This window comes from Lontra canadensis, unplaced genomic scaffold (assembly GCF_010015895.1).
Source record: "Lontra canadensis isolate GAN:19392208 unplaced genomic scaffold, GSC_riverotter_1.0 scaffold56, whole genome shotgun sequence".
Taxonomy (NCBI): Eukaryota; Metazoa; Chordata; class Mammalia; order Carnivora; family Mustelidae; genus Lontra; species Lontra canadensis.
Window position 1 is genome coordinate 8012466 of NW_022631050.1, and position 16522 is coordinate 8028987.

Consider the following 16522-nt stretch of genomic DNA (forward strand, 5'->3'; position numbering starts at 1 on the left):
CCTTTCTGCCTTTCTACTTGTCTAGAGCTATGCCATTTTACTATGGTTTCTCCATCATTATTGCTTATGTTTTAATTTTCAAGACATACTAATCTTCATGTTCTCATTTAATCTTAGAGCATCTCTGGGAGGTGGGCAGTGTAGGGACTGCAATGCCCTTTTCCAAACAAGAAAACATGAGGCTCGGAGACAGAGGAGGAGACCCTAGTTTTCCATTTCCTTTTCTAATACTCCTACTTGGTGAACCCAAGTAAAAAATGAGTTCTTAAGGGGCGCCTGGGTGGCTTAATCCGTTAAGAGTCCGACTTTGGCTCTGATCATGAACTCAGGGTCCTGGGATCGGGTCTCGAGTGGAGCCCCGCATCAGGCTCCTTGCTTGGTGGGCGTCTGTTTGTCTCTCTCCAACTTCTTCTTCCCCTCCCCCTGCTTGTGCTTTGTCTCTCTCTCAAATAAATAAGATCTTTTAAAAAAATTCTTAAATATATATTCTTAAGTATACATTTAAGGATAAAGAGGAACTTTTGGATCTGGTGAACTTTGTTTTGGGAGATCACATTCTGGAAACAGCTTGACAGTCTTGGAAAACCCATTGTATGTTTTCAATAAGTTTTACATAACTTGTTCCTAAAGAGGTGATAAAGTTAATATGACCAGCAGTGGAATCAGCCAACCTCCCTTTTCACCACTTGCCAACAGTGTGGTGGTCAAAGATAATCCCAAAAGCTGGAAATAAAGTGTCCCTCCTGTGTGATGTATTTATGTAATTAATCAGATGAGAAAGCAAATGTTGAGATTTATTTCTCTAGAATCCAAACCCTGTCCTCCCCGCAGGCAGCCTTGGACACACTTAGAACGAGATACCGGACTTGGGGCTCGCTGAAGTACCTGTGTCACAAGTTCAGTCTTGGCTGACACACTGCCATCAGACTTCTCACCTTGCCTGTCCTGTGATGAGAAAGACAAACATGTATTTTTTTTTAAATGCCCTAGTTAAAAAAAAAAAGAGATCAGAAAAAAACCAAACAGTTAATACAAAGAGACTGCAAAACCAGTAGAGAGTAGGGAGGAGTTTATCAAAATAAGGCTTGAACCTAAAAAAAAAAAAAAAAAAAAAAAAAAGACATGCTCCCCTATGGGTCTCTCTAGGACTCCCCAGGCCTCTGTCATTCTTTGCTGGGACTTTAACTTGGAGACACCGGTACAGACCTGGGGAGAAGAAACACTGAAACTGACAGAAATCTTTGTTGATTTAGAAGCTCGAGTTCCGGGAAGCCTTGTCTTAGACCTGGCTTCTCCGCTCAGCACTATCTAAACGATGGGATACTGCCTAAGTCATTTCTTTTAGTTTTGTTTGTTTTCTTCAATGTTGATTATTTTTATTGATGTTTATTTCGTATGTGTTAAAATCCTCAAATCTCCATCCCCAGTTTTTCTATATACATATATGCCCTTGTCACTACGGTCTCTTCAAGCATTGACTCCTGGCTTTGGAATTTCATAAATTGAATCATAGGGCATGTCTTTTTTTTTTTAGTCTAGTCTCTTCCGTTGAGCATGTATCTTTGAGACTGCCCGTGCTTTTGCAGCTAAGCATGGCTCTCTCCCACTGCAATGCGGTATTCCATTACACGGGTACACCTCAGACCCCTGCGGTCAGCGGTCATTTAGCCGGTCTCTAGTTTTTGATTGTTACGAACAAGATCAATATGGACATTCTTGTGCCAGGCTTTTGGTGAAACAAGCGCTTGTATTTCTCAGACAGATACCCAGGAGGACATGTTGGGTCACAGAGTTAGTGTTTTTCCAACCTAGTAGGTACTGCCAACTGGTTTTCCAAAGGGGTGCTGTTCTTTCCTTTTTTTTTTTTTTTTTTTTCCCAAGAAAAAGGAGTAGCTGGCCAAGTCGGGGGTGAGATGAGAGGGATCAGAAGAACCTGGCAACATCTTGAAGACAGAAGGGATCGTCAAGGTGTTCGGCGTTTGGTCCAAAAGAGGACTATCCAACACAATGGACAGAAAATTTCAGATGGACCTAAAGGGACATCAATTTTCCCGCTTTCATCTCCAAACAGGGCTGGGATGCCCAAGAGGGTGTCCTCAAGGCGGGGAGAGATTCATGTTTAGACAAAAGAGACAGGCTGACAGGGACAAGGGAGGCCTAGCCGCACGCAGGTGGGGACAGAAATTCCTGCAGCTTGCTGGGCTGGCAAAGTGCTTAGAATGTATGTGCTTTCTCCAAGGGTCATTTTGGAGCATTCTAGAAGGCCAGCAGTGAGCCCCAATCAGGGGGGTTTTCTCTCACAAGCTGATGAGTGCCACCCTGCGCTTTCAAACATGTAAACACAAAACCTAGTTGTTGTGGGAAGCTCTCGGAGGGAGGTGGCTATCTGAATGCCACCTGCATCTGAACCATGAACCCAGAGAGCCCAGAGGCCTGGTGGGGCAGCACTTACCCGGGTCACAGGGCATATTGAAGTGGGCAGCAAAATATGGTCTCTGAGTTCCCCACCATCACACAACGTTGATAATTCACATTTGTGGTGAAACTGGAGGGAAGAATGAAGAAGCAAGTGAGTGAGACTAACCGGGGTCAGTGTCAGGTGTGAGCCTTCAGAGACTTGCCAGGGAGCCAGCAATGCAATACTCCCCCAAATCCTTATGCACTGCCAGCTTTGGCAGGATAGCGCTGTGTGTGTGTGTGTGTGTGTGTGTGTGTGTGTAGTGTGATGTGGTCAGGGGTGTCATATTGGCTGCAGGCAGAGAGAAAGGAGACTGAGCGCCGTCCACGACTGCTGGAGTGAAACGGTCATGGGCAGGCTGGGACCCTTTGGTGTGGCATGGCCCTGTGGGTTCCAGAAACCCCCTTGGACCTACGCTCTGAGACTCTGTAAGGAAGGAGAGCTTGTTGAACAAACTTGCGAGAGGCTGGAAATAAAACCCTAGACTCAACCTGTGCATTTTAAGACATCTACAGCCTGATGTGCAGACACATCCTTTCTGAGGCTGATACCTGGTCAGGGGGACAAGACATGACACAGAGTTTCCATGGCAGGCAGGGCGGGCAGCGTCAGGTGTCCCAAGGGGACATAGACCTCTGCTGTGGAGTGGGGCTGCTGTAAGGGGTGTGCCTTCACCCGATGCCTTGAGGAGCAGGGGCTCTCGTGTCTATTTCCACTCCTACCCTGTGCCCCCGGCCCCAGACGACACCCAGGTAAGACAGTTAATGGTCTGGTGGCTGCTCACAGCTCCCTGGCCACATAGGCAGTGGACCGGCCCTTCTTCTTCAGCAGCTCTCGCTCCCTGGTTCTGGGGTCACCCTCTCTCCAGGCAGCCTGGAGAAGCCCTGGAGACACTGTTAGACTCAGAGCCTGGAGCGGGGGCTCTTTCCTCCTGGTCTTGCTCTCCTAGCTCCGCTCATGCCCTCTGGCAGGACATCCACTGCTCCCTGGCTGCAGCTTGAGCAAAAACACACAGAAAAGAAATAGGGCCACCCTGTGCGCCGACCCACCGTCATCCGACACCACACGCAGTGCCGCGCGGTGACGCTCTGGTAGCACTTGATACTTTTGTGGCACCGGTCACACTTGACAGAAGAGTTCCCTTCCACCCACGCGTGCTGCATCACCTGCAGGAGGGAAGGGAAGGATGCCAGGGAAGGCTGCAGGGCCACATCCCTCAGCCCGGGGCCTGAGGAGAAGGGTCTGAGAGGAGCGCAGGGCTGGGGAGGGCAGACGGGGTGCTGTCTGTTCAGTGGACGTTACTTGGTGAACGTGGGGCTGCTTTGCCAAACTGCATAGACTCGGTCCCTCCCTAACTGCAATTGTGCCAATCAAAGTCGAGGAAAAAACACTTGGGCTGCACTTTGATTAACTCATTCACCCCGGCCTGCAAGCCTCTGAGCGGCATCTTGTCTGGCAGTCCACCTGCCTTGCAGAACTCCCTGTGGAGTGGTGTGCTTGTGTGCGCCCTCTCCTGGAAGGCAGCGCGATGCAGGCAAGCGCTAGAGGGCCGTGGCCACGGATGGAGCAGGCTGGAGTCACTGACCTTCCACTTTGCAGCGGGGTGACCTTGGGCCAGTTCCTGGACCTCCCTGAGTCTCAGGTCCCTCACCTAGAGAAACTGGCATGATAAGTACCCCCGCTGGCTTTTCTGGGAGGGGTTAAAGAGAGCGCACGTGGAAGAGGCTCTCTGGCACAGCTCTGGGCCTTGAGACGTACCTGCTGAGGGATAACTCCCTTCACGCTCCCGTCTTCTATTGACCAGTGGCGCTCAGCCCATTAGAACTGCCTAGGAGCTTCTAGAAGTCCTAATGCCCAGCCCTCACTCCAGATCAGATAAATCAGAGTCTCCGAAGACAGGACTCGTCATTAGTTTATTTTAAAGCACCACGTGTGATAATGTGCAGCTAAGGTTCAGAAACCCTCTAGAAGGAAGTTAGAGGAAAAAGTTCAAAGACGTTAGTGTGGGTCAGCAGCCAGCAGTTTGCGTATCTGTTTCCTAGAGAGCTGCTTATATCTGTTCCCTGCCCTGGAAATGACACCAGCACCACCCAGGAACTTAGGAAGCAGGTGGGAAAGTCCCGAGTACGTGTGTGTATGCAAGTGAAGCTGAAGTGCCCCATGATACCACCCTCTGGGAGCCTAAACCCTCAGTTAGCTCTGTCCAGGATTTCTACAGAACTTCTCAAGATTTTCTGCTAGGGCCACTCTAAACAGCAGAAAAGAGAGGATATGGCCTCTATAGGAATGTGAGGGCACAGCCTGAAGCGCCAACTACAGACACGATATTAAAAACACATGGACAGGTGCCTGGGTGGCTCAGTCGGTTAAGCGTCTGCCTTTAGCTCAGGTCATGATCCCAGGGTCCTGGAACTGAGTCCCGCATTGGGCTCCCTGCTCAGCGGAGAGCCTGCTTCTTCCTCTGCCTGCCTCTCCCCCTGCTTGTGTTCACTCTGTTTCTCCCTGACAAATAAAAAAAAAAATTAAAAAAAAAAACCCACATGGAATATTTGCATGATTCCATCTGTATGTGTATTAAGTAAAAGCTTTATTAAAGTTACTTATCAATTAAGTTACCATGTCCTCCCCCTTAAAGGTTTTCGGTGAAATTGTTGCTCTGGAAGAGGTGACATGTTTATTTTGTAGCTTCTCACCTTCTGCTGCACATCCCCACTGGTATAAAATAACCTGTTTGCTGATCAATTTGTCACCTATGTGGTTGCATTGAATTTGCTCTGAGATTCTGGTTATCTTCATTTTGCAGAGAAAAAACATGAGGCCTCAAAGAGGTTAAGTGACCGGTCGTAGGTTCCCAGGCTAGTAAGTGGCCAAGTAGGGACTCATGGCCAGGTCTTCTGACTCCAAGTCCATGGCTGTGTCCTACCACCGTGTTGCCTTCTCCATCCTCTTCTGGGACCAGAAGAGGATGGCGAAGGACCTGGGTTACCCCTGAAGACTCAGAAGGTTAAGAATGTGTTCTGCTGGCCCATGAGCGGTCTCCCTCTGTGGCATGTGTGCAAATGGCCAGATGTAGGCTTAGGGCCTGAGCCCAGGAAGTATGTGGTGCATCCTGGTGAAAGGTATGGACATGAAATGTGGTGTGTATGGGCGTGGTGCAGGCATAGACAAGAGACCATGCAGCGTCTCATGAGGCATGCACGCGTGTCCTGGATCACCCTTCTCCCTCAGGAGTCCTGTGGAGGGCTGGATGCCACTCCCTGCCACTAATCATCTCCTCACTCAGGTTGAATGGACGCAAGAGTGCTCCTCCCCTGCTCATTTTAAGGAGAGCCTATTTCCAGACTCTGTGAATGGCACCACCCAATGGCCAAGTTCAAAACCTGGGAGCCATTCCTAACCTCTTCCTCACTCCCATCCACTACATCCCCATCACCAAGTCCGAGTGCTACCTCCAGATTATGTCTCCAACTCTCCCCTCCTCTCCTCTACCTCAGCCAGGAGACAACCAAAATATGCAACAGCATGGCCGGGGGACCCTCAACACAGACACTGCCACTGCCACGTTTGCTGTTGTCAACGTGAGTGTATTAAGCATGGTGAGTACAGGACCCCCTTCCCCCCGAGGCAGGCCCTTGGTGTGGCACTGCCTCTTGCCTGAACTGTTGGAGAAGCTCTGTTCCCCCCTCTGATCTCTCTCCTGCCTCATGGTCAGAGCAGTTAACCTAATTCGCAAACCTAATCATCTCTTCGTGTCTCTTCAGGGGGTTACAACTCTGCAGAGGCCTCTTTGCTGTGCAGGAGATGCCTTTCTGACGCCTCAGCTGGCCTCGCCAGAACTTCCCCAGGCCAGACCTACCACTTCTGGAGGACATCTCCTGTCACTTCCCTTTAAGCATCCTCTGTCCCAGTTACACCAGACTAAGTACAGATCCTAGACTAGACCACGTCTCCATGCCTTGCACTCAAGGCTTCTTCGGCCTGGGGTGCCTTGTCCTCCCTGATGCCTTGTGAAGTCCTCCCAATTTGGGCTCAAGGCACAACTCAAATGCCACTTCTTCTGTGGAACCTTCCCCAGCCTCCTCCCTGGTGTCTCCACTGTCTGTCCCACACAGCCCTACTGTTATCCTACATCTCACTTGCTTATACTTTGCTTACATGTCTGTGGCTCTCCCACAAGACAGCACAAGCTGGGGACCATCTTGTAAACTGGGGACCCCCTAGCACAGTGCTTGGCACATGGTGGGCACTGGGGAGATGCTGATGGGTTGATGGATGAACAGGATGATTTAAGGGTTGTCCCCGAGGCAGAGCAGGGACCCGAGAAAGCTTCCCGCCCACGAGTCTGTGGTAATGGACATGTTGCCTGGGATGCAGCATGCAGTAGAACAAGGCAAGAGAGATCACTAACCTCACCACCCCTTTTGGTTTTTGAGTATGTTTTGACACATCCAGGAATGTTTTTGGAGACACAGCGTTCATGGACAGTGTACTTGCAGTCTGGAAAAAAGAAAAAAAAAAGAAAGATAGAAAGAAAGAAAGTGCTTGTGAGTGGCTACCTAGGAAGGTCCAGCCATCTGCCCACCACCTCCACTCCAACCGAGTTCTGTGCCTCCCTCTGGGTGACCGGTCAGAGGCAGGGGACCTATGGGCACTGGCTTTCCAAATGGAAATTTGAAATTGCCTCCAGTTGCTCAGTGGGAGGAGAGTCCATAGTTCTCTCCCAGACATGTTTCTGTACCCTCTACCCCACCACACTGCCTCTGCAGAGCATGAATGCAGGAAGAAAACATCCCCAGAAAACCACGTTCCACTTAAGGGAAGTGTAACCTGCTCAGTACAACCAATGCCATGCATTCTGGGGAGGAAATGGAAAGACCAGGGGTGTTCCTCACTTTGGAATTAGGCAGGCCTGGGCCCGAACTCTGGCTCTGCCATTGGTCACAGCACACATGATCGTGGGTAACTTTCTTCCTGTCTCTGAAATTCAGTGTTTTCTATAAAATTGGGATAAAATGGGCTCTCTTTCTCTTTGCAAGGCTTTCACAGCATCAGATGAGATAGTTTTTATAGCGTTGTGTGTGTCAGAATAGCTCTTCCATAAATTATTATTGTGTTGTTACCACTTCTTCTTACTATGCAAACAGGAAGGCCCACAGGCCTTGAACCTACCAGGAATGAGACTGGGTTCTTCTATAAGAGGAATGTGCGTGAGGGCTGGACGTGACTGGGTGCTGGAGGGATGGGGGGCCCCTTTACTCTCCCACTGGTGCTTGCTCTTGTTAGGCCTGGGGCCCAGCCCTGCTCAGGTGACTTCTGTGGCTACGTCACTTGCTGACTAGCTCATGTGTGCAGGCTTGGATAAACGTTCAGTGGCCTGACCTGCACCCAGGGGCTCTCCTACAGCCGCAGCTCACCAGGGCCTGGTGGGTCCTGGCAGAGTGTTTGCTGCCTCTGTGGTAAGGTAGCTGGTGGGACTCTGTGCCACAGCCCCTTGGCCCTATAAAGCCTTTGTGTGCTGTAGCCTCTCCTCCTCTCCCCCTGCTCCCTATCTCCACTCTCCTTCCTACATCACCCCTTCTCCTTCCTCCCCTTCCATCTTTCTCCGGTTCTCCTTTCTGGTCTCCTTCCCTCCTTTCTCACTGAGCTTTCTTTCCTCCTCTCCTTTCTTACTTTACTAAATGGATCATAAAGAGAAACAACAGAGTTTTAATTTCCATTGCATTTATATAGTAGTTTTATCTTATTTATTAAGAAATACCTCCAGCTTCAGCAAAATAAACATTCTCTAGCAAAACCCAACTAAAATGAGTGTGAGATGTTTCAAAATGATGTGTGAATGTGAATCATTTTTTTCCCCCCCAGGGCTCAGTGGCCCTTGGCAGAATTCCAATGACAGGACAGCGGTTGTCCATTTCACATGGGTAATGCAAAAAGAGGACAGAGAGCTCTTGCTTTATTTCCCACTGTGGGGTCCTTCAAGCTAGAAGTAGCAATCCCTAGACTGTCCCAAAGAATGGCTCAGGTATGTGCAGAGCAGGGCCATTCCCGGGGCAAGGGGTTTGAAGGAAGCTGACTCACAGATGCAGCAGAGGCCTTGCTTCCGAACACCCATCAGCATGATGTGGCAGAAGTTGCAGTAGGTGGGTTTCTTGAAGTGCTTCATGGTCCAGGCATGCCTCCCGTCCCCCTTGGAGCCCTGCACAGGTACAAGCAAGGGAGATGCTGAGCAGGCTGGTGGGGGGTGGCTCCTGGACGTTTCTCTTTTTTTCTAAAAAGACTCTACTCATATGTGGAATACAAGAGAGTCGTTTAACTGTTTTAGGGACTCTTTCAAAAGAAGTGCAAATCAAGACAAAATACTTAGTTTCTAGAATTAGCAAATATTAAAAATCAGGAACATCTGAGTGGGAATAAAAGAAGACCTCTCCTATGTGGCTGGCAGAAGGGTAAGTCAGAACAAATTCCTTATCCATCGTCTGTTGGTCTATCCATCCATCTGTCCATCATCATCCTTTAAATGTTTATAGCTTTTGACTTACAAATTCTGCTTCTTGGGTTCTATCCTAAAGAAATAATTTTTAAAAAAATTGATTTATTTATTTGAAGTGGGGGGGTCAGGGATAGAGGGAGAGGGAGAAGCAGACTCCTGAGCAGAAAGCCCAAAGTGGAGCTTGGTGCCAGGAACCTGAGATCATGACTTGAGCCGAAATCAAGAGCTGACCACTTAACCAACTGAGCCCCCCAGGCACCCCCTCAAAAAATAATTTTTGAAAGTCAGATGAACATTTTTGTGCTCTTCCAAGTGTTTAATCCAGCACTGTTTAAAAAAAATGAAAAAATGGAAATACCCTGAAGGTCGCAAAAAATTTTCCGAAGGTTAGTTGGATTTATTGTTAATGGACCATCAAAAAGATACTAAGAAGATTATCTAATGGCATTGGAATGTGCTCATGATACAATGCTAAGTGAATGCAAATTTGATGATGTATTATAATCTCAGTTTTACACAAGATCTAAGATGGGAAGAAAAGTCACTGAACTGTTAACAGAGATTAGCTACTGTTAGCAGTACCACAGAGGTATTTTAATCTCTAATTTCTCCTTACCGTTTTTTCCAAAAAAAATGTTTTCCAAATCTTCTACAGTGAGATTGTACCAGTTTTGTAATCAGGAGAAAGTCATTTAGCAAAAACAATACACTTCTTTCAACTTTCTGTACACAGATAAAATAGTAAAGAGAAATAGAGAGAGGGTTAAACCACTTCCTCCTGACTTGGCCCAGAAGCAAATTCATCCTTAACCACGAATGAAGCCAAGCCTCCTACAACCACATATGAGAGGGGAATCCACTTTCCTATGGCTGCAGGAGGGAGAGAGAATAACTATCTTCAACATTACACCCAATGTCTCCCCCAAATGCTAAACCAGCCTCCTAGAAGACCGTAATTTACAATGGTAAAGGGGCAAACAAAAGCAAATGTGAATGTAACTTCTATTAATCGAAAAGTCTAATGCATTTATTTTTACACAGGCACTAAATTATAAATTTTTTACACCTGATATTCAAAATTCTGAAGAAAGCAGCCCTCAGTGTCTTAAAAACCATATTGCTAAGTGCCATTAGATCTTCCAACTTCTAGCTCTGGGAGCACAGCCTCATGGGAGGCTGTGGCTTCAGGAACATGCCTCCGTGTATGCTGTCCCTGAACTTTTTGTCCTGGGCTCCATCAAAAGACTAACATCCTTGGGCTGGTCTTAAGGGAGTAAGAACTACTGGAATCAGGTGGGGGGCACTGACATAGAGACCATGCTGGACTCACACCCAGTTCCTACTTCTGCACACCTCTGGTTTGGGCTGGTCACGGCAGCCAGATTCGTTCCTGTGCCCAGACTGGTCTCCTCATGGTCTCTAGGAAGTGCCATCTGCTCTTCTGAATGCCGGTCCCCACCCCGGGGAAGGGCTAAGCATTTTTCTTCTTACTGCCTCAAAACACTGCTTCTTTAAAGATCTGAGTTCTATAGAATTATAGCTTTTTGTTTAATGGTTTCCACTTTAGTAAACAGATTTATTGATTGATTAAATGATTTAGGGAAAGATTGATTCATCCATTCACTTGATAAACATCCAGAGGATGTCTGTAAGAATCAAGTGAAAAAACGTAAGTCAAGCTCCTAATCCAGTGCTTACCACATCGTGAATTAAAACTTTTATTAAGTTTCTCTCCGTGTTAGACACTGGGGAACACAAAGTAAGTAGAGTGTTTGTAAGGAGGTAGATTTATGCCTATCCCAGAAATGAAGAAAGAGGGTCCTGGAGAAGTTATATAAATAGTCCAAGACTATAAAATAACAAGCGACTGATTTAATAACTTGGTCTTGCTGGCCTGAGTCTATGCTCCTTTCATCCCTCCCCCTACCTACACATTCTAGGGTTTTCCTTTATGGACAGAAGGGAAATCACAGCAGTCTTCAGCATGGCTTCTTCATCTACCCTACAGAGCTGTCATTTTACCTGAAAATCCCTTTATTAACTCAATCAGCTGGTTTTGTTTTCTCAGATACTATTTTCGTGGATGTGGGGTTAGAAGAAAAAGGACCCAGGTGAAGGTTGAAATAACATTTCTGCTTGGGTTATAGCGCCACCATGTGGCCCTTTCATTTCCGCACAACGGAGTCTGCGGGGTGTGGGCGTCACCTCCCCAGTGCCAGCCTGGTATCCGGGAGGCAGACCATTTCTCCTCTGCATTTGTGCCATTCAGAGATCTCCTGACTTTTTAGTGGCCCCCATGTGGGTTTTGAAAAAACTAAAGGGGCTATGTGATTTTTTAAGCCACTGAGGGATGCTTATTCTAGAATCTTGAATATTAAATGTAAAAACTTACAATTTAGTGCATATTTTTAAATACGCACTTAAGACTTTTGATTAATAAAAGCTACATTCACATTTGCTTTTGTTTGCCCCTTTATTGATGTACATTACGGTCTTCTACAAGGCTGGTTTGGCATTTGGGGGAGACATCAGGGGTAATGTTGAAGAAATAGACTCTCTCTCCCTCCTCCAGCCATATGAGAGTAGATCCCCTCCATGAAAAGAGTTGTATGCTGCCTTGGACTTAGCAAGTCCAAAACAGAATAGGAAATAGAAATTGCTTCCTTGTGGTTAAAATGTCTCACCTCCATTCTCACGTTTCAGGGAAAAAACCAGGAATGCTGGAACTTCCACTTTGATTCAAGTACCGATAGCAGAAACCGTGCCTTCCTTATCTGAGCCCACCATACCCTAGCTCAGGTGGGTTCTTACATATGATAGGTTCTTGGTAAGGAATCACTGAATGAGGCGCGTGCTCTTCCAGAATATGGCGGTTGGCCTCTGGTATTAACTGGGTGTGCCTGAGGGCAAGTCCCTTTACTTCTCTGGCCCTCAGTTTGTAAAAGGAAGAGACTAATGTGTGGATCACCAACATCATTTCCAGCTCTGACTTCTTGGGTCTTAAGGAATAAGAAGGCAGAAGTTGTGTAGTTCCTGGTTCCTTGATTTCTTCTTAGCACTTGGGAAGTGCTGGACATACTGAGATGACTACAGGATTCTTTCGTTCTTGAGTGTTGGGAACGGAGGCTCAGCTTCTGAACAGCAGTTCTTAACTGCAGAGCGGTCAGATGGAGACATTATGGGCAATGGCAGCCAGCGAGAGGCTAACCCAACTGAACTTCCTCTCTATGGCATTTCTGTAATCTCAAAGAGGTGTTGTCCACAACCTGTGCAACAGTCCACCATTTAGTGACATCAAGCATTTACCACCATCTAGTTCTTATCTTTCCTTTGTGTATGGAAGCTATTTCCCTTGCGAAATAAGCAGACTAGCTCAGATGCGGCGTATATTACCATGGATTTCACATCAAGCCTCTATATGTATTCCCTATTCTGGTAAAACTGGGAGGTTTCTCTAATACGCTCTGAACTTTCTTTCATTTAGGTCTTTGACCAAGCTTTTCTCCCAGTCATAAACTTTCTCTTCTATCATTTCCCATCAGCCAATCATACCCATCCTTGAGAACCAGATCCAACATCACCCTCTAAGGGCTTTCTACCTGACCTTTATACTTAAGGATGAGACCTCAGACTCCCACATGGTACTTCCCACCAGGCCAAAGGACCCCAGGGCTTCTTCCTACTTTCTCACTCCTCAGTGTGGGAGGTTTTGAAAACATGGGATCTTTGGAGTCAAGTGCAAATAAATTCTGTCTCTTCCTTTGCTCTCTAGGCCCAGAATTTCAGTTTTCCATGTATACAAATTGGGGAAAATATATATATCTTATCTGGTTGTTTTGATGGTTAAATAAGAGAGTATCACTGAAAAACCTCTACTTTGCGGCACATCAGTATCTTTCCTTCCCTTCCTCCTTTCCTTCTTTTGTCAAGACTCTTAGCATATTTTACCCTAATCTGTTGAAAAGATGGGATTCTTCCTTGACTCCCCCCACACAAACCCTCAACCCACCTGGTTGAGTCTAAGCTTCTGGTAGGGGAATATTATTTTTGAATCCCCTTACTGTGTTCAGAACAGTACCTTTATTTAATTTAGTCAGTGTTCTCAGTCAGATGAATGAATATATGCCAGAATGAATATATAACAGGTGGAAAGAGAGGACTATGCGGCTGGCCTAGAGGCTATGGTGTGCCCAATGGAGAAGGGCAGAAGCCAAGGCCATATATAGATGTTAATTTCCACATGGAACCTGATGCTTCTGAAAGATAAGAGCTCTCTGAGCTCAGGCTTGCTGACTTACAGAGTCGTCCATGCCCAGCAGGACCAGCAGTGGGATGGTGGTCATCCCTCCATGGACCCATTCCTCTAGAGACACAAAGCCGTCCTGGTCATAGTCCATCCCCTGCAACATCTCCTTCAGTATCTGCAGAACCCAGAGAGCAACAATTGTCCACTTTCATCCTGCACTTCCCTGCCTCCCTCTGTCCCCTTCTTTCTCTTTTGCTGTGTTATCCTCTTTGTTTTACCCCTTTGTGCTCTGATTTACAGTGGGCACAGCAGTGAGGGAGTAAACAGCAGTGAGGAGGCCAGGGTTCCATGCCCTGCCCTGCCCTGCCCTATGTGGCCTTGGGCAAGCCACCCCCACTCTCTGGGTTCGGCTTTGCTCACCTATAAAATGAAAATAATATTGCTATGTGGGTAGCAGTGTAGTGAGGATGAGAAAAGGTATAGAAAATGTCTCATCTAATACCCGACTCATAGGAGCCCCCAAATGTAGCTATTAATATTATCTGGTGATTGAGAAAATCTTTAAAATTCTTTCTAGTTCTAAATTCCTTGAACCTCTGTTATAAAATTTAGCTCTGGTGGAAAGGTTAGGGAGCACTACTAGGTATTATTATTTAAATTATGTCTTCAATTTTTCCTATGAGAGAAAACAGAGGTCAAGGCATAGGACCCCAGAGAAGCTGCCTATGAGAGGGTGAGTCTGGGAGCGCATGCGTGGTCAACATTTTATCTTGCTTTCATTCGGAAGCTCACTTGGACATCTCCCCTTGCTTCTGGAAACTTACAGGCCTCAGCTCCGTGGGATCCCACTCCAGATACTGGGCAATGTGAAGCATCTGGTTGACAATACGATCCATTTCCTAGAAAACATCAAGAGAACAGAACCACTGAAGATGTGATTTTGTGAGCAAGACCCAAAACCAAACCCCGTGGGAAGATGCGCAGGGCAGAGCATGAGAAGCAGCCATGTAACATACTGGCCTTTCCTAAGGAGCTCACCATTTGTTTCTGCTCTCTTTTTTAGCCCCAACTACAAAGCTCTGCGGAGAGTAGACGCTCACAAGAAACAAAGAACATGGGCAAGCCACAGGTAGGCAGAAAGCTCACTGTCTTCTTCTTGGACTCCCCCTGAATTCAACTTCCTTCCACAATTCTGTTACTCTCAGGAAAGAAGGCACTCCTGTTTTCTCCTTTGTGATTCTTGCTTCCTAAATATTTCCTAAATACTAAACCAAGGCAGTTCTCTCTCCTCGCCCTCTTTTATTGCTCCTCATTCCCAAAGCTTTAGCAACTTGGGATCCATCTATATCCCTCAGGGGTCAATTTGCAGGTGGATGTAGGGCCACTGCATTGGTCCTAGCTCAGGTCTTAGCTCTATCTTTTGAGCGTCTCTCTTTCCTTTGCATCTTGTCCAGCCCTGAGCCCAGGACTCTGATTAGGAAATTTATAAGGGCTACACCTGCCTGGTAAGCAAGACTTTTGTTTAGTACCAAGTCAGGCTTTCTTTAAGACCTCACAGAAATGCTGGATGGGAATGAATCAGTGCACCAAGAGTGGCATGGCAACACACTAGACTGAGGAGGCATTTGTATCTCTTGGGCACCATGGAAGATGTTCATAGTAAGACTGATCTGGGGAGACACGTTGGTGAATGGAAGCCAAGTTCAAAAGTGTTATCTCCACCACGTAGGATGCTGGGTCAAAATAAGCAACCTAAAAACCCAGGAGGGATTTAAAAAATTACATTCTATTTAAATTTTAAAAAATTCATTGCAAAATCACAGATGAGGTAATAAATGGAGGTAAAGTAGTGGGCCAAGCAGTGGGGACAGGGTGCAACAGAATTTCCAACAAAAAAAGAGCTTGGTGGATTGAGCTGGGTTCAAGAGTCCTTGATTAAAACAATGTGATTCAGGAACTGAGAATTGACTCAGTCTTGGTCTGTGTGAATCGGTGGGCATTTTCAGGAAGCAGAATAGGCAGATCTTAGGAAGAACTTGTTCCCCAGATGTCCATTCTGTTCAGGACACATGTGACTACTTAAAGAGTCATGGAGGAATAGGTTCAGTTCTGTGCCATATTTTAAGAATGGCACTTTCAAACCGGAGCTTGGTCAGAGTGGTTATTTAAGCCTGCCTTATGAGAAATAGTGTAGAATACTGGGGGAATTTGAGCTTAGAGAAGGTCTTGGGGTAGATGGGACAGTACCTTCTAAATCTTAAAGGCCTACGGTATAGGATCGGTTTTCCACTGGTCCGCTGTCCTGGTCACCTACACGGGGCAGAAGTAAGCCAAATGGTGTAGGGAAGGAGAGGTTGAAGGTTGGCCTATTTTGGTCTCACTGCTCGGTTGGGGGAGAGGGAGAGGAAAACAGAATCCTCTTTTGTGCTGAGAATTTCTCTGGTAGATGAGAGGTGGCTTCTGTGCAGGAAGGAAGCCCTCTCTACCTGTTCCCCCAACAGTGGAACGACCATCTTGAGGCAGAGGGTGAACTCTCCACTCCTGAGAGTGTTCACATAGATCCTGGGCATCCATCTGCCCGAGATCTTCTGTGGAAAACTGAATCAGGTTTCTCTATAGACACTCACTTCCATCCACCAGTATTGTCTTCCCAACAGATCTGGAACTTAACCACTTCTTATCATCTGCAATGCTTCTACTCTGGTGTGCGTTACCATCATCTCTTATCTTGTTTATTCCAACAGCCTCCAAACGGGCATCCCTGCTGGAGTCCCTACAGCCTAGTTGCAACACAGCAAGCTAAAGTGATCTGGTTAAACCGAAGTTGTGTCACCCCTCTGTTCAAAACCTCCAGTGGTTCTCCCTTCCTCTAGAGTAAAAGACAAACTTCCAATCCCCTCTACAACTTGCTGGGTTTTGTGAACTCTCCCCACAACCACTCCTGGTCATTCTTTCTCTGATCTCACCTATTACTTCTCTCTCTGACGTCCTTGCTCTTCTGTTCCATCACGTTCCCTCCTCATTCGTCTGCTGACATTCCAAGCACCCCCTGGACCCTCGCACTTGGGGCTGCCTCAGCCTGGAAGGGGTCTCCTCTGGATGTCTCCCTGACTCACTCCCTCACTTCCTTCCAGTCCCTGTTCACAGATCCCCCGAGGGATAGCATCCTTGGCTCCTCTAGCTAAACTGCTCCCTCAAACACTTCCTTTCCCTCCTTTATTTTCCTTCCGACTCGCACCTCTCTCTGACACGTACCTTGCTCGGCTTGGTAGGGCGTGTGCTTGTGCTAGAACAAAAGCTTCATGAGGGCCCAGATTCGTGTCTGTTG

The 16522-nt window shown here is 47.0% G+C and overlaps 1 protein-coding gene across 2 annotated transcripts in view; it reads right to left on the reverse strand.

Annotated features, from left to right (window-relative positions):
- The window catches only part of DGKG (diacylglycerol kinase gamma), a 159549-nt gene that overhangs the window by 107534 nt on the left and 35493 nt on the right, over window positions 1–16522 (reverse strand). The window contains exons 7-13 of one of the 2 annotated variants that reach the window (XM_032875583.1): window positions 14019–14093; window positions 13247–13369; window positions 8537–8654; window positions 6867–6955; window positions 3508–3624; window positions 2453–2545; window positions 886–945 (exon numbers count right to left, since the gene is read on the reverse strand). In XM_032875583.1, the coding sequence (XP_032731474.1) occupies window positions 886–945; window positions 2453–2545; window positions 3508–3624; window positions 6867–6955; window positions 8537–8654; window positions 13247–13369; window positions 14019–14093 (675 nt within the window). The remainder of the gene's footprint in view (window positions 1–885; window positions 946–2452; window positions 2546–3507; window positions 3625–6866; window positions 6956–8536; window positions 8655–13246; window positions 13370–14018; window positions 14094–16522) is intronic. The other variant, XM_032875584.1, reaches the window with a different exon arrangement.